Source organism: Musca vetustissima, unplaced genomic scaffold (genome assembly GCF_032173495.1).
Source record: "Musca vetustissima isolate MV318-11 ecotype Yass unplaced genomic scaffold, APGP_CSIRO_Mvet_v1 utg37958, whole genome shotgun sequence".
NCBI classification, from domain to species: domain Eukaryota; kingdom Metazoa; phylum Arthropoda; class Insecta; order Diptera; family Muscidae; genus Musca; species Musca vetustissima.
In genome coordinates this window covers 56,340-83,907 of record NW_026881217.1, presented here as the reverse complement: position 1 = coordinate 83,907, position 27,568 = coordinate 56,340, and the positions used below count along the sequence as shown (strand labels likewise).

The window sequence follows — 27,568 nt, the reverse complement described above, 5'->3', positions numbered from 1 at the left end:
CGAACTGAGGTGTGTGTGTGTGTGTGCGGCGGAGCCATATCTACAGCAATAATTTCTTGTTGGTTATCAGCAGTTCAAAGCAAAGTACACAAGGCATTTAACCGGAAAGCCAACATAGAAATCACCTCCAAAGTTATTTTGCACATAAATGCCAAAGTCAAAAGCAGCATACTAACCCATAAACCAAAGCCAAAGGCAAAGGCTACACAAGGAAGCCAGCAAGCCAACAAGCACGTGGCAATACAAATACCTCAAAAGGGAGCCAAAGCAGAACACACACACAACATAATTTTTAAAATACGTTTTCAAAATCGCAACGCATGTTTGAATTTATGTTCAATATTTCAATCGCTTATAATTCATTCGGAAAGTGTCTCTTCCAGAAGGCAACAAGAAATATTGATTTCAATTGAGAAAAAAACAATCCCGAACAAGCGACGACATTCAAACTCCACATTTGAAAATCATCAATAAAAAACAGCAGTCGTGGATACCCACGGTGATTTAATAGAGCCAACAGCGTCCGTGCCAAAGTGTCCCACCAATACCACACCGCCGTATCAGAGGCTTACCAAAGCTCTGCAATGCGATCCAAGATGCGGACACGAGGTGAGTACTTCAGATTTTAGATTTTTTACAAGCACCTCAAAAGGCGAGGATTTTTCAAGGGTTACAATAGGCGTGGATTTATTAAAGCATATTTTTTCAATGGCTACAATGGGCGTGGATTTTTAAGAACATTTTTAAGGGGTACCACAAGACGTGTATTTTTTTAAAGAATGCTTTTTCAGGGTGTCTCACAAGGCGTGGATTTTGTTAAGAATATTTTTTCAAGGGCTACAATATACGTGGATTTTTTAAAAAATATTTTTTCAAGGGCTACTACAGGCTTGGATTTTTAAAAACAGTTTTAAGGGGTACCACAAGACGTGTATTTTTTTAAAGAATATTTTTTTCAAGGAGTCTTAAAAGGCGTGGATTTTTTTAAGAATACTTTTTCATGGACCTACACAAGCGTCGATTTTTAAAGAATATTTTCTCAGGGTGTCCCACAAGGCGTGGATTTTTTTAAGCATATTTTTTCAAGGACCTACACAAGCGTCGATTTTTAAAGAATATTTTCTCAGGGTGTCCCACAAGGCGTGGATTTTTTAAGCATATTTTTTCAAGGATCTACACATGGCGTGGATTTTTAAAGAATATTTTTTGAAGGTATTTTTTTCAAGCTCTCCCACAAGGCGTGGATTTTTTAGAGAATATTTTTTTCAAGCTCTCCCACAAGGCGTGGATTTTTTAAAGAATATTTATTCAGGGTGTCCCACAAGGCGTGGATTTTTTAAAGAATATTTATTCAGGGTGTCCCACAAGGCGTGGATTTTTTAAAGAATATTTATTCAGGGTGTCCCACAAGGCGTGGATTTTTTAAAGAATATTTATTCAGGGTGTCCCACAAGGCGTGGATTTTTTAAAGAATATTTATTCAGGGTGTCCCACAAGGCGTGGATTTTTTAAAGAATATTTATTCAGGGTGTCCCACAAGGCGTGGATTTTTTAAAGAATATTTATTCAGGGTGTCCCACAAGGCGTGGATTTTTTAAAGAATATTTATTCAGGGTGTCCCACAAGGCGTGGATTTTTTAAAGAATATTTATTCAGGGTGTCCCACAAGGCGTGGATTTTTTAAAGAATATTTATTCAGGGTGTCCCACAAGGCGTGGATTTTTTAAAGAATATTTATTCAGGGTGTCCCACAAGGCGTGGATTTTTTAAAGAATATTTATTCAGGGTGTCCCACAAGGCGTGGATTTTTTAAAGAATATTTATTCAGGGTGTCCCACAAGGCGTGGATTTTTTAAAGAATATTTATTCAGGGTGTCCCACAAGGCGTGGATTTTTTAAAGAATATTTATTCAGGGTGTCCCACAAGGCGTGGATTTTTTAAAGAATATTTATTCAGGGTGTCCCACAAGGCGTGGATTTTTTAAAGAATATTTATTCAGGGTGTCCCACAAGGCGTGGATTTTTTAAAGAATACTTTTTTAAGGTCTTAGACAAGGAGTAGTTTTTTAAGGACCATATTTTTTCTGCCATTAGACAATGCAAGGATTTTTAACTAAGGAATATATTTGTTGTTTTCTACTTGGTCTTTCCATCTAATTCGTTGCCTTCCCCTTCTACGGAAACCATCAGTAGGCTCGCTTTTATATGCCTTTTGAGCGGGGGCATTCACATTCATTTGCTTAATATGAATAGGTGGTAGGAGTCGATGTGTTGTTCGTGGGTCTTTTCCAGGATTTGGCGCAGAGTGAAAATCTGGTCAATGGTGGATTTGCCAGGTCTGAAGCCGCATTGGTATGGTCCAATAATGTCATTGGCCATTGGCTTCAATCCTTCATACAGCACACTGGATAGCACTTTATATGCAATGGGAAGAAGGCTAATTCCTCTATATTTGGCACATATCGCCTTGTCTCCTTTTTTGTGCACGGGACCCCGGATGTTGAGGTTACAATCGTTGGGCATGCATTCCTCTAGCCAAATTGTACTAATCAGCTGGCGCATGTTCTTGACCAGCATCTTACCACCAGTCTTGAATAGTTCGGCTGGTAACACATTGGCTCCTGCTACTTTATTGTTCTTGAGCCGATTAATTGCTTTTATGACCTCATCTTGGCTAGGTGGTATACACTCTATACAATCTCATCTCTTATTGGTTCTGGGGTATCTTCTTCAACGCCACTATTTGATACCAAATGCTCTTTCCAGATCTTCAACACGCTGTCTGTATCTGTCGCCAGGTTTCATTCTTTATCTCTACAGGAAGATGTGCCTACACCAAAACCTTCGGTTTGGTGTTTTACTCGTTGGTAAAATTTCCGGACATCATTCTGAGTCGTGTACATCTCGATTTGCTCACGCTCACGTTTTTCTTGTTCTTTCTTCTTTTTTCTGAAAACACGTTTCACCTATCTCCTTTTCTCCCGATAATTCTCCATCACATTACGTGTAGCTACTGCGTGCTGGGTTGCCCTATACACTGCGGTGTTCACATCATTAGCATTACGACGCTCCTGATCGTACTTGGGTTTCCATTTTCAATATTTTTATTTAAAATGTTTTTCCTGCATTCCCGCCTAGCGTTATAGTTGTCATATCATCGTTCCCTTCTTTCTTGGGAATTCAATTTTCATTTATCCTGTCTACCGAACTATATAATAAACTTGCAAAACTCATTTCTTATCTGCAACAAAAAACATAAATGAGAATCCCTATATTTGTGTGGCTGCATGGTTGTTTCGACAAGCCGGGGATTTTTTCAGGCCTTAGATAAGGCGTGGATATTTTAAGGAATATTTTTCAGGCCTTGGACAGAGGGTGGATTTTTTAAGAAATATTCTTTCAGGTCTTAGACAAGGCGTGGATTTTATAAAGAATATTTTTTCAGGTCTTTGAGAAGGCGTGGATTTTATAAAGAATATTTCTTCAGGTCTTAGACAAGGCGTGGATTTTATAAAGAATATTTTTTCAAGCCTTAGACAAGGCGTGGATTTTATAAAGAATATTTTTCAGGTCTTTGAGAAGGCGTGGATTTTATAAAGAATATTTTTTCAGGTCTTAGACAAGGCGTGGATTTTATAAAGAATATTTTTTCAGGCCTTAGACAAGGCGTGGATTTTATAAAGAATATTTTTTCAGGCCTTGGACAGAGCGTGGATTTTTTAAGGAATGTTTTTTCAGGTCTTAGACAAGGCGTGGATTTTATAAAGAATATTTTTTCAGGCCTTAGACAAGGCGTGGATTTTATAAAGAATATTTTTTCAGGTCTTTGAGAAGGCGTGGATTTTATAAAGAATATTTTTTCAGGTCTTAGACAAGGCGTGGATTTTATAAAGAATATTTTTTCAGGCCTTAGACAAGGCGTGGATTTTATAAAGAATATTTTTTCAGGCCTTAGACAAGGCGTGGATTTTATAAAGAATATTTTTTCAGGCCTTAGACAAGGCGTGGATTTTATAAAGAATATTTTTTCAGGCCTTAGACAAGGCGTGGATTTTATAAAGAATATTTGTTCAGGCCTTGGACAGAGCGTGGATTTTTTAAGGAATGTTTTTTCAGGCCTTAGACAAGGCGTGGATTTTATAAAGAATATTTTTTCAGGCCTTAGACAAGGCGTGGATTTTATAAAGAATATTTTTTCAGGCCTTAGACAAGGCGTGGATTTTATAAAGAATATTTTTTCAGGCCTTAGACAAGGCGTGGATTTTATAAAGAATATTTTTTCAGGCCTTAGACAAGGCGTGGATTTTATAAAGAATATTTTTTCAGGCCTTAGACAAGGCGTGGATTTTATAAAGAATATTTGTTCAGGCCTTGGACAGAGCGTGGATTTTTTAAGGAATGTTTTTTCAGGTCTTAGACAAGGCGTGGATTTTATAAAGAATATTTTTTCAGGCCTTAGACAAGGCGTGGATTTTATAAAGAATATTTTTTCAGGTCTTTGAGAAGGCGTGGATTTTATAAAGAATATTTTTTCAGGTCTTAGACAAGGCGTGGATTTTATAAAGAATATTTTTTCAGGCCTTAGACAAGGCGTGGATTTTATAAAGAATATTTTTTCAGGCCTTAGACAAGTCGTGGATTTTATAAAGAATATTTTTTCAGGCCTTAGACAAGGCGTGGATTTTATAAAGAATATTTTTTTCAGGTCTTAGACAAGGCGTGGATTTTATAAAGAATATTTTTTCAGGTCTTAGACAAGGCGTGGATTTTATAAAGAATATTTTTTCAGGTCTTAGACAAGGCGTGGAATTTATAAAGAATATTTTTTCAGGTCTTAGACAAGGCGTGGATTTTATAAAGAATATTTTTTCAGGTCTTAGACAAGGCGTGGATTTTATAAAGAATATTTTTTCAGGTCTTAGACAAGGCGTGGATTTTATAAAGAATATTTTTTCAGGTCTTAGACAAGGCGTGGATTTTATAAAGAATATTTTTTCAGGCCTTAGACAAGGCGTCGATTTTAAAAAGAATATTTTTTTCGGGTCTTAGACAAGGCGTGGATTTTATAAAGAATTTTTTTGGTCCCACATTTTCCCATTTTTAATTATTTAAAAAATAGTTTTCCTTGCAAAAATCATTTCTTATCTGCGACATAACACATAAATGAGAATCCCTATATTTATGTGGTTGCATGGTTGTTGCGATGTATGTGTGTGTCTGCATTGTCATGAATATTCATCAAAAATAACCAAGGTAAAAATCCATAACCATATCCATGTCACTGTCAATTTCAATTACAGGAGATAAACTAACAATGAATACCTTGAACCAAAAACAACAACAACTACAACAGCAGCAACAACTGGTTACAGACATGTCTGTTGCTATAACACTGACACATACTCACGTGTATACTTACTTACGTAAATGTGTCAGGATATCAGATGTTCCTTAAGACACCACTTGATTTCTTAGTTCGTGTGTGTGTAAAGTTTTAATATGAATGAATAATAATGTCGCACACACATACACCCAAACGTGTGTTCGAGATGAATTCAATGTTTATGTATGAGTTGGTGCATGTGTGTATTGTGTGGTTTTCGGGGATATTTCTTGTGTGTTGTAATTTTCACTACGGTTTTGTGGGGTGGTCCACTTTTCAATATTCATTTTCTTTTGTGGTTCGGTTGTGCAAAGCCTATTTTTCGGATTTTTCCCAAACATACAAATTATTATATTCACGTCAAATGCTAATTTCTGGAACAATTTGTGGTTAACATTTCTCATTTTGTTCGAAATGTGAGGTTGAAATGTTATACTAAATTAGCCTTTTGATTATAATGTGTGTATACCTTAGGCCACACCTGATGTGCGGCAGGATGAGACGGTACGATTTTGTTTCAATGCAAAAATAAATTTGTAATACATCTTATCTTGAAGATTTTACAAATTCAAAGATTAAATTTCTTAAGAATAAATAAATTTAAAAAAATAAAACGACCTTGACAAATGAAAACTCTAAGGAAAACGTATAAATTTCTGTGAATAAATTTTTGAAATGCAAATCAAAAGAACCACTAAAAATACATTTTAATTAGATGTGTTTACGTTTGACAGTAAATTTCCACATATCCTTATATACTCTTTTGTTTTTAACATTGTAATAATATTCATAATTGCGAATAATTCCTGGAAATGTTAAAAGAGCATTTTTTAACGAATGTAATGTAATTTTAAGGAACTCAATTATTTTTGAGAACAAAAATAATCTTACATTAAGCCAGAAAATTGGAAAGTAAAACAATGTGATTAATTTTTTAAATATAATGAACAAAAATAATTGAGGGCTTTTGTTAAGGAATATTTTTGGATTTTATAAAGAAATGTTATGGATATTATAAAGAATATATTTTCAAGGACCAACAAAACCGTGGATTTTATAAAGAATATTTTTTAAAGGACCAACAAAGACGTGGATTTTTAAAAAGTATATTTTTTCTTGGAACTTTTTATAGAATATTTTTCTAGAAACTACAAAAAGCGCGATTTTTTTAAAGAATATTTTTTCTACGAACTACATAGTTTTTCTAGGACCTACATAAGGCGTGAATTTATACAAAAATATTTTTTCAATGTGTTCCACAAGACGTGGATATTAAAGAATATTTTTTAAAGTTGTCCCACAAGACGTTGATTTTAAGGAATATTTCTTCTAGGTGTCCCACAAGGCGTGGATTTGTATACCCTTCACCACTCTGTGGTACAGGGTATTATGTCTTTGTGCATATGTTTGTAACAGGCAAAAGGAAAGGATAAAATCGGTTCAGATTTAGATGTAGCTCCCATGTATATTTTCGTCCGATTTAATGTAAACGGTCCCTATATATCTTTCGATTTGCACGAAATTTGGTACAGCGTAATGAATTAGGTCTAGAATGATGTGTGCAAGGTTTCGTGAAAATCGGATCAGATTTGGATATAGCTCATATATATTTTCGTCCGATTTAAGGTAAATGGTGTACCAAAGTCCCTATATATCTTTCCATTTGCATGAAATTTGGCATAGCGTAATGAATTAGGTCTAGAATGATGTGTGTTAAGCTTCGTGAAAATCGGTTCAGATTTCGTGGAATTAGGTCTAGAATGATATGTGCAAAGTTTCATGAAAATCGGTTCAGATTTAGATAGAGCTCCCATAAGTATTTTCGTCCCATTTAAGGTAAATGGTGCATTAAAGTCCCTATAAATCTTCCGATTTGCACGAAATTTGGCACAGCGTACTGAATTAAGCTTAGAACGGTGTGTGTTAAGTTTCGTGAAAATCGGTTCGGATTTAGATATAGCTCCCATATATATTTTCGTCCGATTTAAGGTAAATAGTGTACCAAAGTCTCAATATATACTTCGATTTGCACGATATTTGGCACAGCGTACTGAATTAAGTCTAAACCGATGTGTGTTAAATTTCGTGGATATCGGTTCAGATTTAGATATAGCTCTCATATATATTTTCGTCCGATTTTAGGTAAGTAGTACACCAAAGTCCCTTTATATCCTTCGATTTGCACGAAGTTTGGCATAGCGTACTGAATTGAGTCTAGAATGATGAGTAGTGAGTTTCGAGAAAATCGGTTTAAATTTCGACATATCTCCCATATATATTTTCGTCCGATTTTATGTAAATGGTGCACCAAGGTCCCTATATATATCCTTCGATTTGCACAACATTTTGCATAGCGTACTGTATTAAGTCTAGAGAGATGTGTGTTAATTTTCGTGAAAATCGGTTCAGATTTAGATATAGCTACCACATATAGATTGTATTTTTTAACACCGCGGCGTAGCGAATAGCGTGTATCAATAAATCATTTTCCATAAATTTTCCCCATGTTACGCAGGCGGCTCTAAATCTGCTCGAATGAAATTAAAGTTAGGACAGATTGAAGAAAGAGGGAACATAGAGATGCAATTATTAGGATACATATGTACAATATACCCAAAGTGGTGAAGGGTATCATATAGTCGGCCCAGTCCGACTTCACTACTTTCCTTACTGGTTTGAAACAACATTTGTTCAAGTTGTCCTACAAGAAAATGTTTTGAAGGACCTATACGAAAAAATGTGACTCATCGAAATATTGGTTTTACAACTTTTTGGACCAAATCTGTTTCAGACAATTTGGAGTCGTTGTTAATTCTCGAAGAGAGTGTGTGTGTACCACACTGTGGTACAGGGTATTATCTAAACAATGTACATGTCGCATTAATTATTCGATTCGGATGAAATTTGGTTCCTCTTATTTATTTGGCTCAAGGATGAACGCTATTGCAATTGGGAAAAATCGGTTCAGATTTACATATAGCTCCCAAAATTAGGCCGATTGACACAAAATTTTGTACAGCGTGCTGAATTAGGTCCATATTGAACTGAGGGTGGATTTTTAAATTAATATTGGTTGAAGGACTTTTACAGACGTAGAATTCTTAAAGAAGAACCTAATGGGATGTGGGGTTTCAATCGACATTTTTTCTAAGACCCTAGATGCGTGGATTCTTTAAGACATATTTTTCAAAGGCCAACAGGCATTGATTTTTATACCCTACACAACTAAGTTGTCAGGGTATTATAGCTTTGGTTCAAATCGGATAGTCCGTTCGCATAATATTATAAAACTAATTTTTAGCACAATTTTGACAATTTGTGGGTGAGTGGACCCATATTCCCCATCATCGAACTTAGACTAAGTTTGGAAGAAATAATAAGATTTGCAAAGTTTGGATGAAGTCGGGAGTTATCGTGCGTACCAGCCAAACAGATTGACGGACAACGGACGGCCGGACATGTGTAAATCGACTCCAAATTTTCTGAAACGGATTTGGTCCAAAGAAACATGGCCCTAAAACAAATATTTCTATGAGGCACATTTTCACCGTATCAAAGTGTATATACACTCATTAGCCATACGGCTGAGGGTATAAAAATATGTCAAGGTTCATTTATTAAAATTAATTAATGAGAATGCCAAATTGAATCTACTCTGGTGGGATATACGATAAAAACCTTCAAAATACCAAAAAGGTTGTGGAGGTTTTTGTGGAGGAGGTGCCGTTCAAAATATGGACCATATATAGGCCGTTTTCCCCATTGATGTATGCCAGCCTTAAAGAACTCGGATAGCCAAATAATAGCCCTGTCGTTTGGAGAATGCGGTTAACACTTTAAAATATCGAAAATGGATCAGAACAAATAAATGGGGGGTTATATCTACAAATAGTCATATATAGACCTATACTGAAAATTTCTACAAAGATGTTTTCTACCTACTGTGAACCCAAATTCCAGTTATTTTGGTTAAATAATGTCCTTTCTTAAACAAAATTGCATGTTCTATTTTTTCACTAAAATTCAAATGTAAAAAATTTAATAATTTTTAGTACACATTTAAGGGAAAAATAATTTTCAAAACAACAAAATTTTTTGTTGATGTTTTGTGATTAAAGAAAAGTACATATTTTTGATGGCGGGCATGATAACTCCTCTCTGGAATCGATCGAATAATTTGTTTTTGAGTTATCGTGACCGCCATTCGTAAAACACCGATTCAAGAAAAATGCGTTTAAAGTTTGAGAATCACTCTTGCCGTCACTTGATGATGTTATTGTATCATCGACTTTATCTTGAAGAGTTCTTGAGATTTTCACTTGAAATTTTTGAATTAGTGTAGATTCGAAAAACTAAATAAAAATTTTTGACACCAAGAATGGGTGAGTCCCCTTAATTCGAATTTTCAAAAGCATATAGCTCCCATGTAGCGGGTCTTGGCAAATATCGGTATTTTACGGATTTTAGGCGGATTTTCCGACCGAAATCGCATATCGGGTTTTTAGAAACCAAAATACATATGTGCCGGCAATTATTAAACCTGGGCCATGGTCCAGCCCAATTATCTGTATTTGGCATTGTGGAGTTTTAGAATCCTTGTAGAATTTTGAATCTGTGCAGAAAATCATTATAGGGCCATGTTATCACATAGCCCCATAAAAAACCGGGCCAATTTCCGGTATTTTGATTGTGGCTTCATTTGGGATTTTGAGGTTTTGTAGACTTACAAACATCTGCTCAGAAAAAAAGGATCAATACTGGTCCATGTCTTTATGTAGCCTTCAAATAAAGGTCTCACCCTACTTTTGGAATTTTGAGGCTTGTAGGAGCGTTTTCTAAACGAAAAGTCTCCAACTGGCATTTCAGGGTTTTGAAGGCTGACATTTGGAGGCGACACAAAAGTTTAAAGTTCCAGTTTCATGGCAAAAAAATAATTATCGCTTAAAAATTTTTGAAATTGGTTAAAATTTGTAAATACATACAGGGGTCCTGATTAATAGTTGCTATTTTAAAGTTTCTAGCCTAGTTTTACAACCTTAGTGTCTTCAATTTGAAATTTTATTTCCCTCAGAGTATAAACATTCCACTAGATAAAAAAAAACGTATAATACAACGCCAATATTGACCCTTGTAAAAGTCGATTTCAAAATATAATTGTATAACCCCTGAATACATAAACTACACATTATTCAATGAAATTTAATTTTCGTTGACAACACCTACTTAAAATAAATATTAAAAATTCAATTTTGAACATTTCATCAAAACACCACCTACAACAAAATTCTAATTAAATTACACATTTTTAATTAGACAATTATATGAAAATACAATTTTATTTTTTTTTTTTCTATTATTTTTTATTTTTGCAGGTAACTGTTGGCCGACGCATTGGTCTCTACAGATTTTGTGGCGATATAGGACGTGGCAATTTTTCCAAAGTCAAATTAGCTGTACACCAGCTAACACGAGGTAAGTCCAACCAGACGGGCATTCCATCCAACCAACCCGCACACACTGAAATATAAATAATTTATAAAACATGGCCAATAGATGGATGGATACGCACATTAGTAGTATGTGTGGCTTTTAGTTTAATTAAAAAACAAAAACAAAACAATAGTGGAAACTAAAACTATTGTTGTTGTTGCTTCTGCTGCCAGTTTGAAATATGACTTTGAAATGAAATTATTTCATGTGTTATTTATTTGTCTTTTCTCTGCTTCTCTTTATCTCTTTTCTTTCTTTTGCATTTTGTGGTCTACCAACGATATCCTGACTATTTGCTTTATGGATCTAAATGTGTGCGTGTGCCGATGCATTCTTCTTCTGGGAACTCATCTGCATGTAAATCATTTGTTGTCCGCCTGATGTCCTGACCACACAGACAAAGTTGCCATCAAAGTAGTTGACCGAGCTGGACTGGATGCCAAAGCATTGCGTATGCTTTCAAGTGAAATTGCCACACTTGAATGTGTTCATCATCCTAATATTTTAAGGTTAGTATTTGTGTATGTGTAAATGTTCGTCTGTAGGTTTTGAAGTGTGGTAATTGCCTAAGTACTTGACATTATTTTCTCCTATTAGATAAATAACACTTTCGAAAAATGTTTGAAGTATTTTGAAAGGATTTGAAGTGATACAATTGTTTTAGTCCGAAAGGACAATTAAACAAAAGGACACACATATTTTTTCAAGGCCTATTTAGGCAAGGCTTGGATTTTTTAAAGAATATTTTTTTCAAGGCCTACTTAGACAAGGCGTGGATTTTTTAAAGAATATTTTTTCAAGGCCTACCTTAGACAAGGCGCGGATTTTTTAAAGAATTTTTTTTCAAGGCCTGCATAGGCAAGGCGTGGATTTTTTAAAGAATATTTTTTTTAAGGCCTACTAAGGCAAGGCGTGGATTTTTTAAAGAATATTTTTTTCAAGGCCTACTTAGGCAAGGCGTGGATTTTTTAAAGAATATTTTTTCAAGGCCCACTCAGACAAGGCGTGGATTTTTTAAAGAATATTTTTTTTCAAGGCCTACTTAGACAAGGCGTGGATTTTTTAAAGAATATTTTTTTTCAAGGCCTACTTAGACAAGGCGTGGATTTTTTAAAGAATATTTTAGACAAGGCGTGGATTTTTATACAGGGTATTATGTCTTTGTACATATGTTTGTAACAGGCAAAAGGAAACGAGACAGACACATGGTTCCTTTTGAGAATATGCATAGAATCACTTCTGAGTCGATTTATGCATGTCCGTCCGTCCGTCTGTCCGTCTGTAGATGTTAAATTGTAAACAAGGTACAGGTCGCATTTACAATCCGATTTGGATGAAATTTGGCACAAGTCACTTATTTGGCCCAAGGACGAACCCTATTGAAAAATCGGAAAAATCGGTTCAGATTTAGATATAGCTCCCATATATAGTTTCGTCCGATTTAAGGTAAATGGGACACCAAAGTCCCTCTATATATTTCGATTTGCATGAAATTTGGCACAGAGTACTGAATTAGGTCCAGAATGATGTGTGCCAAGTTTCGAGAAAATCGGTTCAGATTTAGATATAGCTCCCATATATAGTTTCGTCCGATTTAAGGTAAATGGGGCACCAATGTCCCTCTATTTCTTTCGATTTGCATTAAATTTGGCACAGCGTACTTAATTAAGTCTAAAATGATGTCTGCCAAGTTTCGTGAAAATCGGTCCAGATTTAGATATAGCTCCCATATATAGTTTCGTCCGATTTCATGTAAATGGTGCGCCAAAGTCCCTATATATCTTTCCATTTGCACGGAATTTAGCATGACGTATTGAATTGAGCCTAGAGCGATGTCTGCCAAGTTTCGTGAAAATCGGTTCGGATCTAGATATATATTTTTTGTCCGATTTAATTTAAATAATGTGCGAAAGTTCTTATGTTGCATAGCGTACTGAATTTAGTCCAGAATTTTGTGTGCCATCGGTTGATATTTAGATATAGCTGATATGAAGTAATTGAAGCACCAAAAAACCAATATATGGCTGATAGGAACTAAACGTACCGAAATTAGTATAACTTAACCTGTGACAAGTTTCGTTGAAATCGTTTCATATATTAGTATAGCTTCCATATATATTTTCGTCCGATTTTAAGTAAATTGTACATCCAACTCCTCATGTTTGTCATATTGACATCAAATTTTGCACAACGTACAAAATTGAGCCTAGAATAACGTAGTTACGTTTTCTTGAAGTCGATTAGTTTGAAGTCGATTTTCATACTTTTGTCCCAAACGAATGACATGTTTATGGATAGATCTAGTCCGATTCACACTTAGAAAAATATCACATATGTTATTTCATCCAATTTCATGTTAATAATGCTGTTTAATATACCCATAGTGGTGAAGGGTATCATATATTCGGCCCCGTCCGACTTTACTACTTTCCTTACTGGTTTAAAGAATATTTTAGTCAAGGCCTACTTAGACAAGGGGTGGATTTTTTAAAGAATATTTTTTCAAGGCCTATTTTTATACTAGCCTAAAATTAACTTTTACTATTTCAGGAATCTAATCTAACCAACAAAACTAAACACGTACTTTATTACTAATTTATTTATACGAATGTTTTTCTTCTTCTTCTTTTTCTCTTTCCTTATAAAATTCTGCCCTGCTGTGCGGATTCTGTGAATATATAAAAATGTCATTGTGTATGCTAATGTCACTGCTGGTGGTTACCCGCTGTATAGGCTTTTTGAGGTAGTCGAAACGCTGGGTCGTGTCTATCTAGTCACCGAATGGATTCGTGGTGGTGAATTATACAATCATATTACCCAAGGTGGTCCATTACGTGAAATTCATGCAGCTCCCCTCTTTAAACAATTGTTATTGGCTGTGAAACATATGGTAAGTTAAAGTGCCGTGTTTGTTGGTGTTTTTTATTAGCTAAACACAGTGAGACAGTGGGATCCGGATAAATGGAATTTGGGAAATAAAATAAAAAGGGGCTCCAGGGTCTCAAAGATTCTTTCCTAAGGGATGACTAGAAATTGAGTTTTTATATTTATGCAATAAAAGTTTCCCTTTGCACTTATCCGGAGCTGACTGTAGTTACAAGAGTATATTTGTATTCATCTGTAACACACACTCACAATCGTATTTCTCGCAATGCCAGCACGTGACTCCTCTCAAAAGGTTATTACTCGCCAAAAAATTTTTTAATTTTTTCAAAAGTGTCAATGTGTGTGTCTGTGTACTTGTATGTGTGTAAGAAATTATTACTTACTCGTCCGTTTCTAATTGCCCTTTGTTGTAGCAATTTATTTGTTGTTGTCTTTACATCTTTTCATTAATTTGTTTGTCTTCTTTTTGTTGTTATTTTTCTCTTTCTTGTTCTCCAACAACAACAGCACAGTTTGGGTTTTGTTCATCGTGACATAAAGGCCGAAAATGTTCTGCTCCTGTCAGAGGATCGTCTAAAGTTGGCTGACTTTGGTTTTAGCACACAATTACTTAATGGTGAGTACATAAATACACATACATATATATTTCGGGTTGTAATTTGACTTCATAGCTTTAGATGAAAGGTTAATGACCCCCCACTTTCCCGAACTAGTCCAGGCTACTTTGTGTAACATTGTATTATTGTCAGTTCTAGGAAACGAGAAAACTGTCAGAGTTTGTGTTTTTCTTTTTTGAAATGTCAGAAGCTGAGAGGATAACGGAAAAATTATTGAAAAAACTTAATTCCGCCAGGCTGAATTGAAGATTTCCTATAGAAACATTAATTCAGCTAGGCTGAATTGAAGATTTCCAATAGGAACCTTAATTCAGCCAGGATGAATTGAAGATTTCCTGTAGAAACCATAATTCCGCCAGGCTTAATTGAAGATTTCCTATAGGAACCATAATTCAGCCAGGCTGAATTGAAGATTTCTTATAGAAACCTTGAAGATTTCCTACAGAAACGTTAATTCAGCCAGGCTGAATTTAAGATTTCCTATAGAAACCCCAATTCAGCCAGGCGGAATTGAAGATTTCCTATAAAAACCTTAATTCAGCCAGGCGGAATTGAAGATTTCCTATAAAAATCTTAATTCAGGCAGGCTGAATTGAAGATTTCCGATAGAAACCTTAATTCAGCCAGCCTGAATTGAAGATTTCCTATAGAAACCTTAATTCGGCCAGACTGAATTGAAGATTTCCTATAGAAACCTTAATTCAGCCAGGCTGAATTGAAGATTTCCTATAGAAACCTTAATTCAGCCAGGCTGAATTGAAGATTTCCTATAGAAACCTTAATTCAGCCAGGCTGAATTGAAGATTTCCTATAGAAACCTTAATTCAGCCAGGCTGAATTGAAGATTTCCTATAGAAACCTTAATTCAGCTTGTCGATTTAAAGATTTCCTATAGAAACTTTAATTCAGCCAGGCTGAAGCCGAGAAGTTTTTATAATATTTTTCCAAGTCCTACGTAAGTCGAGAAATTTTTAAAAATATTTGGTTTTTTGTTTTATTTTTAGGCCCCAATCAAAAACTTGATACATTCTGTGGTTCGCCACCCTATGCTGCACCAGAATTATTTTCGGATGACCACTATATTGGAGCTCCCGTGGATGTATGGGCATTGGGTATATTATTGTATTTTATGGTGGTGGGCAATATGCCATTTCGGGCCCCCACAATACCGGGACTGAAGGCAGCCATACTCAAAGGAGACTATCTCTTGCCGGGTCAACTGAGTCTGCCATGTATAAGACTAATACGTAAGTATAACATTTAAAAATCAAACAGACACACACACATATTTATGGACCCTCCTTCCTATTATCTGTATTATTTTTTTCTTCCTCCCCCCTCTGCAGAACGTATTTTAATCCATATCCCAATGCGTCGACCCACCATCGATGACATGCTGAACAGTCAATTTATAACCCATCCAAAACTTAGTGCCGAACTGATGCAACACGAAATTAATTTACGCACCAAATCTGCCAAACGTTCCGGCTTTTGGGTGCGTTCCAAATCGCGACGCATGCGCAAACAATATTCGCTGCGCGAACGCTACATGGAGTTAACCAATAAACCGCCAATAAATATGAACACAAAACGCACAGACGGATTTTTCGTCGATAATTTCCTACAACCCATAGAATTGGCCAAAGATTTACCCCTGGAACCGATTAAGGAGCAGTCGCGTAGCAATACCCCCAAGCGTTCGTTTTTATGTGGCACATTGAAAAAGAAAGTCGGTCCCATGGAAACGGAAAATGAAAGACAGCTCAATAATGGCACACTGGGTCAACAGAAATTACAATGGAATAATATTTTGGCTGCAGTACCTCCCGAATGTCCACTCTTTAAGAATTATGATAATGAAACCGGGCCATGTATAATGTTTCCCACAGATACGGAGGATATGAGTAAGTTAACACCTCTCGAACAGGAGGCTCGACAAATTCTCGAAGAGCTGGGCATAACAACAGAAATGCTGATGCAAGCCGCTCAGAATGGTCCACGAAGTGATATCATTGGTGCCTATCGCATTGTCATCAATCGTTTGCAGAAACAGTCCTGGTTGGCCCGCAAACATGTCGAAATGGCCCTGCAAGAAATGCCCAAAACGGAAAAGAAAATTGAACGCTCCTGCTGCATACTGTAAGGATGAACGAACGGGTAATTAACGAAAAAATGGGGTATAACCTCAGGAATGTTAGAAAAATGAAATCGGGATGGCACTTTCGCCATCCTTTGCTTTTGGTAGTCCTCGAAAACAAGTCAAATATTTACAAAAACTAATTTCAAACCCAAAAAAAAAAAAAAACATGATAACAAAATCCAAATAGATTTCCACACTAAGAATTTAAACAAAACGTGATGTGTACTGACAGTATAAATAGTCCGTTGGTCTGTTTTTTTTCTATGATTAATTAAAAATAAAACAGGTAGTTTTAAATTTTACGAGGGTTACGAAAAACCAGTTAACGATTTCTGCAATATGGTATTTTGAGGATGAGATTTAAAAAATATTATTTTTTTTCGATATATGATGAGATATTCCAAATAGAATTCTGAAGATTTCTTCTCTGGAAATTTTAAAACGTGGGTTTTTAATATTACAAAGATGACAAAGAGTGAATTTTTCAGATTTTTCCAGATTCAGATTTGTTTAAATGTTTTTTTTTCGCAGATTTCAGACCTGTTGGTTCTTGGCTCTAATTTGATCTCATATGTTCTCTTTTTGGGTTGTATATTTGCATACCTAAAAATTATACATATCGATCGATCTTTGGATTTAGTTCCTCAATAAAGTTACAGCATCTTTATAGGAATTTTGATGGTCCCAGCATTCCGGTCCTTGGTTTGTAAGCAATTTCTTCTCGAATATTATACATATTTCCACTAACCCCTCTAGAAAGATCACCCAACCTTTTCCGTATTTTCAAGGTCCCAGTCAATATTTCCAACCTAAATGGCTTTTATTAGATATTTCGTTTTCTCGTGCTAGCAATTTACTATGTCATAGACCTAATATAAAACCCCTATCGATTTAAGGAATTTTGAATGTCCACCTCAGGGTGGCGGTTCGATCGAATTTAAACGATTTTTTTTGTAATTAAAGAAAAGTCCTTCTTTACGATGATGCCCTCCATCGATCGCTGGAACATCTGAATCCCAAAATTCCAACGCAATTAGAAATAAACTTATTGACTTCGCTCAAAAACTAGCAAAATGTCGGACCTTGGAAAATTATATTTTTTTAAAATCGTCTGCTTTTACTGCAATCCAAGTCGGGAAATTAGGAAGATCTTCACCGATTGGCTTTATCCTAGTTCATTAGGTTGGGGGGAAAAGAAATCCATTATGAAAATGTCAATAAAATCGGAGAAATGATCGAAGTTGACCAGCATAGTGTGGATCGAATTTCCATCTGCGAAGCCTTGGCCAAACGGAATGTGATAGGACCATTTCTTAAACGGATGATGACTGGAGATGGGAAATGTATCACATACTATAACATGGTCAAAGAGCGGTGAAGCACATCAAACGGTGGCCAAACCAGAACTTACGGGCATGAATGTTCTGCTATGCATTTGGTGGGACTGGAAGGGGATTATTTATTATAAGTTGATTCCATATGGCCAACCCCTAAATTCTTATCGCTACTGTCACAACTGAACCGTTTGTAGATAGCAATTAACCAGAAACAGGACAGGAAACAGGAGAGGTGTCGTGTTCGGTAGCTTGGTTGGGAAGTTTTAATGCATCCGCAATACCGGTCCATACCAGTCCGGCCTTGGCAACAAGCCATTTTGATATACAAAATTGCAATCTAGGGAGAATTGTGAAAATCGACTACTAGATTTTTTTGCAAATAGAGAGCAGAACTTCTATGAGAGAGGCAATATGAATGTTACTAATTTTGATGTAACTTGGATTTATGTGAGCCGATAGAGCTTAAATCCTGAAATTTAGAATTAAGATTACAATTGGATTGTTGAGGTAGGTAGTTATGGTAATTTATATTAATGTGTGCTAAATGGTACTAGATTTGGTAGAAATTTGATTTGTTCGAACCAATCCAAGTTGTACCAAATATAGTACCATCTAGTACTTTTCTTATACATAAGTAAAAATGTTCAAAACTGCCCCCCATAACCCAATCCTACAATCCGACGATAATAAAATTCAATTTTCAGGAGTCCTGCGCCGTCCGTTCCTTCAAATTGTACTAAATTTTGTACTTTTCGAAAACATGAGTACACAGTTTCAAAAGGACCTCCTTATATCGACCCTACATCTCCACAGCCTTGATTCGCATTCCAATTTTCAAGATTTTAATTCTATCTGTTCACCTGCTACGAAATTGCACCAAATTTAGTACATTTTGGTACTTTTCGGATACTTATAGTTTGACTTTCAAAAAAACCTGTTGGTACATCTAACCTACATTAGTGACCCTCATTCCAAATTTCCAAGTTCCAGATCTATGGGTTCACCAAATACAAATCGTACCACATTTGGTACTTTTCATGTTATTCTAGTACGAATTAAAGTATTCTGAAGGCCTAATTTTCCACAATCGACTATGTAAATATACCTTAATAGCTTTGTGCAGCCCCAACAGTTTCTAAATATTGGTCCTAGACCCACCTTTAAGTATACCGATCATCATATCTCGACTAGCTGAGTCTGTTTGTAAACACGATACAGACCACAGTTATGAACCAATCGTCACGAAATTTGCATGTAGGATGGGTTCTGGCCAATGTTTTTGGTAAATATAGGTTAATATTTAGGGGCTGAAATGGACCAAAAACTTGTTTTGTCTGTTTTTATGGTCGCTCCAGAGGCCACGATAGTCCGAACATCGTGAAATTTTACATGCAGAAGGGGATCGAGTCAAAAAATAAGCATGCCTGTTTTGATAAAGATCGGTTAATATTTAGAGGGTCAAATGGACCTTGACTTTTGTGTGAAAAATGACAAAATTTGTATTCTATGGCATATATATTGAGCCCTGAAGGACACGTGAAGTTGATAGTATATCCAAGAGGAGTGGTTGACCTATAAATTGACACCTATTATATTCTCGTATGTACTCGGTTGTGGAAGTTACACTAAAACATTTACGTATGCATATATTACTTAGTAACCTATTTAGTAACTTGAATCAATATTGATCATTTTTGATATGAAGGTTTTTGACAATAATCTACTAAAATTTTGGTGGCAACATGTGCCCTAAAAAGTGGACCTATATTGAAAACAATATGCCCAAATACCAAATATTGGGGGAATTATACCAAAATGTGAGTCGATATTTTACAAACATCCAAGGACAAATTTTATATTCAATATTCGGAACCCAGTCATGATTTCAACAGTCAGACAGCCATGTCTTTTTTATGATCAACAATATGTATATTTTAAGGGGTCTTCGGTGAATATTTCCTGGTGATGTAAACAGAATGACAAATTTTAAATATACTCCACCTTTCGGTGCACATTTCTACATCTGACATAATTTTAAATCCAAGTTTGGACAAAGTCTCATATAAAGGTTATGACTCATTTTTGTTATTTTAAAGGTCCCACTATAATGTTGCTTCTGAATGTAATAGACCTAATCGCAGAAAATTTTCAATATAGATTTATGTTGAGCATAATATCCCCTCCAATAATTCTGATCTTCTTTTTTCATATTTTGAAGATCGTAGCCGTCTTTAAAAAAAGTTAAAATTTGGTTAAATTATGATTAGATTTAATAAAATTTATGCCAATTTTTTCAATTTCGAAGCATTTGTTGAACGTTCGTTTTGGTATAGCAATCGCAGCAAAGAACTTTTGATTCAACGCTGTCTTCAAATTTGGTGGAGAGGAAAATGTTAGTGTCCGATGAATACGGCATAATATCGGGTTTGTTTTGGCCAAAAACTTACGCACAATCATGGAATTCACCATGTTGCGAAAACTAAAATACTGTTTTTCATACTTTTGTGAGTGTCTTGAGAATTGCTTCGCACAAACTTTGCATAACTTCAAGGCAGTATTACTTATTGACTGATCGATCATGTGTCAAGAATACATAATGCACCACGCCGTATCAGCCGAGTACAACAATTAGCAAAATTATCACATTTGATTTAACTTGACACGTTTGTTTCAGTCTGGCCACTTCTGAACGTTTCCTTTGGGATTAGAGGGCTTTTGTTTCAATTTCATAGCTATACACCCATGACTCGACACCAATTATAACCCTTTGAGGTAATCACTTTGTTCTACAGGCCCTAAGCAATGCCTATGCGAAGTTGCTTTTGTTCCAAAATTTAACACGTTTCATTTTCAAAACCAGACAAATTAAAATATTTTCTTCTCAAACTGATTCCGAAATATGAATTTAATGTCATGTACAGACGAGCGTTGTTCGCTCTCTCATTCGTTGTTCGACCCTTAATTATGAAGTAATTACTTAGTTCCCCATACAAAATTTTTATATGTGACATTTGAATTTAGAAAATATAAAAAATAAACCAACAATATTTTCAGAAAAAATGGAAAACAGGAATTAAAAGTAAATATATATGTATATGGGTTCATGCTATAGTCAGGAGAAAGAGAAATAATTTTTCTATTTAGATCCCTATGTGATTCATGCAAATATGTTAGAATTTCGGCGTAAAGTAAGAAACAAAAAGTTTGAAATAAAAAACTTTAAGACATGAATTAAGAATAGTGTTGTATGAACGGGTTAATTCATGCACGTACTTCTGAGAGCGAACAACGTTGTTCGAATGCCCGTCAGAACATGGCATAAATCGATCCAAGGTATATATAAGGTAGCCGCATCGGCGAATTGTTAGCGAGGCGAATAATAATTAATTCGCCGTAACATATCAAATTTGAAGCGAATTTTTTTCCACCAATCAGAACAATGAATTTTTGAAGTATTAAAAAATTGTTTACATTTTTGATTAAATTGTATAATTTTATTTAAATCCTAAAGTTATGAATTAAAAATATATTTAAGGGTACAATATGCGCTTGAAATACTATTAAAGAGATTGGACGACATGAATTGTTGTAGATGCCAAGAGATGGACCAATGCTGAACATGTTTTTCGGGCGATTTTATTGCCTGTCAGAATTAATTTTTGTGAGAACAAAAAGGGTGATATATGTAAATAACGAATATTGATTTCAGATCCATTCATACTTCACTATAAAATGGAGCCCTTAACGTATACAAAATCTCAAAATCGTCATATAAAACCTGGTAAAACCATTACAGAACAGTTGGAGCCATAAACGTTTCCAAAGACATAACTTCTAGTAGAATGGAACATATTGGTGCACATTTTGGAAAAGGTCAAGGGAGTCTCTGTACTGGCATTTTAATAATAAATCGAACATCTTCCGCTTTGGCCTATGAAATGTTCCTCTATATATTAAAATTTCTCCTAATCCTTGAGAGTAAAATTTGTGTATTTGTTTGTTGTTGTAAAACTCAAAATTAAAGATATAGTGCCACGAAATATTGGCCCTAGACTAACGCTATATGTGTCCGTCAGTCTATACATTATAATAAAAGTTATGTACCAATTATGAACCAAAATGTGTAATGCTCTTTCGGTTCTGTTCAAAGACAACTACAATAGTTTTGGAATGATATCATGTAAGGGACTTGCAATATTCTAAAGGCTTTGAAAGTCCCAATTATAAACTGAACTCCACAAAAATGTATATTTGGAGGGACCTCAAATATGAGGCAATTGTCGGACAAGTTTGAATATAATCTGGATTCAGCTCCAATGGTTCAGTATCATATTATTTGCCAAACTGACTATATTGTTTTTTAACAATTTCATACCATTTATTCAACAATCTTTTGTATTGTTTTTCATTTAAAATTTTATTTATTTTTCTACCTACGGCGAATTTAAATAACAAAATTCTATTTGACATATAATGTTACCAACAGCTGCCTGGCTACGGTTACCTTATTAATCTACCTTGAATCGATCAAAATACCGAAAATCTAATTTCAAATCGAAAATACAATTTCTAATCGAAATTATATTATTGTTCATTTTGAAAATTTTCGAGTATAACCGACAAAAATTTGACTGAGATATGAATGTTCAAAATAGGAACTGGTGCGTTGTTTGTACATGAAGGTACACATTCACACCACTATAGCTCGAAATCGCATAATCGGATCTTTATATATTCTTATGGAATTTTTAAACACATACTCATAAACCTTGTCCTTAAGATTTGTCATAAAAATTGGTAGATATTTTTGTAAAAAACAAAAAATAGATTTTCAGTGATCAAAAGTGGCTATACCCTCTTAAATACTGTGTGCCAAGTTTCTTTAATTTACCATGATTTATTCTACTCACATCCCTAGAACCAAATTGTCTAACACCATATTGCAGAACAAATAAATCGTTACAATAACAACAACCCTGTAGCTTTATAATAATAAAAAAGGTGCCACATTTTATGAAAAAACAAAAAATAATAAATAACAGAAATATAATAAAAAGTTAAATAGAAAAAAAATAAGAACAAAATTTTTCTTTTAGCAGAAATAACAACAAATAAAAAAACAAACATAACAACAATAAATAATAACAACAAAACTCAATTATAAACAATTAAAGAAAACAGTAATCTAGTTTAATAATGATTTTTTAACTTTATATAGAAACTTTTCTCTCTCTCGCTCTCTCTCTATCTTTCCACATTAAATGATCTCCAAACTGAAATAAAAGAAAAGACAAATAATTAAGAAGCAAAATGAAAACGAAACGAGAGGAAAGAGAAAATACTAACAACAATTGTGGGCAACGAATTTTTTCGGTCAAAGGAATCAATTGCTATTCCATTTCGGCGGGTTGATTTCAAACGGTAAAAAAAAACGGAGATTTCCATGTTGCACAGTAGTATATGATTTCAAAATAAAACACTAGAAACTTTATAAAAGAAAATACTTTTGAAAAATCTCATAACAAAACACTGGGGTTATTTTTTAAAAATTATAAAAATGAATAATTAATTGTGCACATTTGGACGCACAAAAATGGAGGTCTTCATAATGAAAAAAAAACAACAAATCTAAATTTCCAGTAGTTTAAAATTTCAATTTCATTTTAACACCGCATATTAGGCCCTCTAAATAAAATTGGTTAAAAAAAGATAAAAAATATTATTTTAAACAATTTTAATTACTTCTTTTATTTATTTATTATTTTTTCAATTAACTAATTTGAAATTAAAAACAAAAATATTTTATTTTTTATGCTCAATTTTATTTCTTTTCACCCATTTTATATTTTTATGTACTCTCTTCCACCCACATTATTGTTACTCCCATGGAGTTAAGTATACTAGAGATTGGAAAAAATTTAAATATCTTACAATGAATATCACCAATGCAAAAAAAATATATATATAAACAATTTAAAAAAATATATGGTTTTAGTTCCAATTTATTTATATTTATATATACATTATCATATATAATTATTATTATGAAATTAGTTTATATATATATTTGTATGTAACGTTTAGCGTATCGTATCTAGTTAATAATTTATTACATGTTTTAACAGAAACAACAACAACAACAAAGTAAAATGAAGATAAATAAACAAATAATAAAAAAATGAAATACCAAATATTAAAACAATTAGAAAATAAAAACTTTGTATTTTATTCTATAAGGAAACAAAGGTAAGTATAAATTTTTTATATAATATTTTTTCAAGGACCAACCCAAGGCGTGATTTTTTTAAAGAATATTTTAAGGACCAACTGAGGCGTTTTATAAAGAATATTATTTCAAGGACTAAAATATGCGTAGATTTTTTAAAGATTCATTTTTAAGGACCTATCCAAGGCGTGGATTTTTTAAAGATTCATTTTTAAGGACCTACACAAGGCGTGGATTATTTAAAGATTCATTTTTAAGGACCTACACAAGGCGTCGATTATTTAAAGAATAATAATTTTTACGGACCTACACAAGGCGTGGATTATTTAAAGAATAATTTTTAAGGACCTACACAAGGCGTGGATTATTTAAAGAATAATTTTTAAGGACCTACACAAGGCGTGGATTTTTAATGAACCATTTTTAAGGACCTACACAAGGCGTGGATTTTTTAATGAACCATTTTTAAGGACCTACACAAGGCGTGGATTATTTAAAGAATAATGTTTAAGGACCTACACAAGGCGTGGATTTTTTAAAGATTAATTTTTAAGGACCTACACAAGGCGTGGATTTTTTAATGAACCATTTTTAAGGACCTACACAAGGCGTGGATTATTTAAAGAATAATGTTTAAGGACCTACACAAGGCGTGGATTTTTTAATGAACCATTTTTAAGGACCTACACAAGGCGTGGATTTTTTAATGAACCATTTTTAAGGACCTACACAAGGCGTGGATTATTTAAAGAATAATGTTTAAGGACCTACACAAGGCGTGGATTTTTTAAAGATTAATTTTTAAGGACCTACACAAGGCGTGGATTTTTTAATGAACCATTTTTAAGGACCTACACAAGGCGTGGATTTTTTAATGAACCATTTTTAAGGACCTACACAAGGCGTGGATTTTTTAAAGATTCATTTTTAAGGACTTATTTTTTTTAAAGATTAATTTTTCAAGGATTAAACAGAATCGTCGATTTTTAAAAAATTATTTTTTCAAGAATCCAAATTGGCGTGGATTTTTTAAAGATATTTTTGTCAAGGACCAACAAAAGGCGTGGATTTTTTACAGATAATTGTTTCAAGGACCAACAGAAGGCGTGGATTTTTTACAGATAATTGTTTCAAGGACCAACAACAGGCGTGGATATTTTAAGGACCTTCACAAGGCGTGGATATTTTAAGGACCTTCACAAGGCGTGGCTTTTTTAAGAACCTTACATAGTTTTAAGGACTAACAAAGGCGTGGCTTTTTAAGGACCTTCAATATTTTTAAGGTCTAACAAAAGCGTGGCTTTTTCAAGGACCTTCACAAGGCGCGGATTACTTAAGGAACTTCACAAAGTGGGGATTTTTTAAGGGCCTTCACAAGGCGCGTTTTTTTGAGGACCTTCACAAGAGGCGGATTTTGTAAGGACCTTCACAAGGCGCGGATTATTTAAGGAACTTTACAAGGCGCAGATTTTTTAAGGACCTTCACAAGGCGCGGATTATTTAAGGAACTTTACAAGGCGCAGATTTTTTAAGGACCTTCACAAGGCGTGGATTTTTTTAGGGCTAAAAGAGCCTGGATTTTTTTCAAGTTAAAATTTTCAAGGATAATTTTGTAAGTACCAACAAAAGGCGAGGATTCATTTTTCAAGGATCGAAATAGATGTGGATTATTTAAGGATTGTGGATTTTTAGATATATTTATTCAAAATCCCAAATAGGCGATGATTTTTTCAATAACCTTCTAAAGGGTAGAATTAAAAAAGTGTCGCCTTTCAAAGAATTTCTAAGGTTATCTATGCCTACGCTTTGAAAAACTATTTTTCAAGGACCTACAAAAGATTGAATAAAAATATATATTTGGTTGGGAAAAAAAAGAAATCCATTATTTTTGTATATAACTTTAACATGCTTCGGATTGTCCGATTTGGGCCAAATATGCATCGTTTTGTTGTATGATTTGTTGCCTGCTCTCTATTTGCAAAAAACTCAAGTAGTCGATTTTCACAATCCTTCCTAAATACCAAATTCGATCCATTCAATTTTTTTCTGTTAATTGGTGTGGCACACAAACATCGAGCTTCTTTTTGAATTATGGTCGATTTTTAGCTCCTGGGCGATATTTACAACTGCTAACATGCCGGTCAACTTCGATCATTTCTCCGATTTCATCGACGACCGGCCTTATGGATTTCCTTTTTCCTCGACCTAACATTTTTCAAGGGCCTACAAAGTCGTGAATTTTAAAGAAATGATTTATGTTCAAAGTCATACAAAGGTGTGGATTTAAAAAAATATTTTTTAAGGACCTGCATAAAGCCTGAAATGTTTGTGGCTGCTGTCTTATTTCATATCTAACTCAAGGATCTCTAAAAATTCACACACTCGTTTCTCTCGTACGTAGTAATAGTGCGTACGTACGTGTATGTGCCACACGAAATTTGACAAATTTCGCGAATGGTTTTTCCTTTACTAATTTTTGTTCAAATACCAGGCGACCAGAACGAATCTTAAGCAAAATGATTTTGAAAATGACAAACGTACGTCCGATAGAAACAATTTTTAACTGCACATAAATTCTTAGCATACTTTCAGGCGCTTTTGAAACAAACTCGTGGGAAATTAACATGAAAGGAATGACATTTGTTTGCTTATGATATATCGGTCCACTTTTTGCCCCCTATAAATGATATATCGGCACACTATAAAGGAACCACTTAATTTTCGGGCTTATACAAATTCTGACCACATTTTTCAGCCAAAGGTCTTGTAATTTGACATTCTTGTAATTTGACCGAATGTCTGTAATTTGATATTTTGCTTTGTACCCTCTTCCATGAAATGTGTTCTTGAAAATATGTAAAATCTATCGGAACCATAAATATACATTACCTTTCAAGACGTTCTTTATCTTCGAAGAAAGCAAAATGCAGACTTGATAAACCTACAAAATACCGAAAAAGACTTCAACCAGTAAGAAAGTAGTAAAGTCGGACGGGACTGACTATATGATACCCTTCACCACTATGGGTATATTATACGAATGCATCCTAACAGAAGGGGTATATTGTACTAATTTCAGCAGATTTTGTTCCTAATGGTCATAATTTGCGCCCTACTTAAAATCGGATGAACATATATATGAGAGCTATATCTAAATCGGAACCGATATTCATGGACCGATATATATGGGAGCTAAATCTGAACTCATTTTCAAGAAATTTTACACACATCATTCTAGGCTCAATCCAGTACGCTATACCAAATTTCGTGCAAATCGGAAGACATTTAGGGACTTTGGAATATTATTTACCTAAAGTCGGGCGAAACTATATATGGGAGCTATATCTAAATCTGAACCGATTTTCACGAAACTTAGCACATGTCATTCTAGACTTAATTTAGTGCGCAATGCCAAAATTCGTGCAAATCGAATGATTTTTAAGGGGCTTTGGTGCACCAATTACCTAAAATCGGGCGAAACTATATATG

General features: G+C 34.3%; 1 protein-coding gene across 1 annotated transcript; it reads left to right on the top strand.

The window, feature by feature from the left end:
* Window positions 1-477: 477 nt before the first annotated feature.
* On the top strand, window positions 478-16,520 carry LOC133327220 (MAP/microtubule affinity-regulating kinase 3-like). The gene is made up of 7 exons (XM_061535782.1): window positions 478-609; window positions 10,756-10,855; window positions 11,271-11,382; window positions 13,607-13,763; window positions 14,267-14,375; window positions 15,381-15,623; window positions 15,723-16,520. The coding sequence occupies exons 3-7, from the start codon at window positions 11,327-11,329 to the stop codon at window positions 16,517-16,519; spliced, it is 1,362 nt and encodes a 453-aa protein (XP_061391766.1). The 5' UTR covers window positions 478-609; window positions 10,756-10,855; window positions 11,271-11,326; the 3' UTR covers window position 16,520.
* The last annotated feature ends 11,048 nt before the right edge of the window (window positions 16,521-27,568 follow it).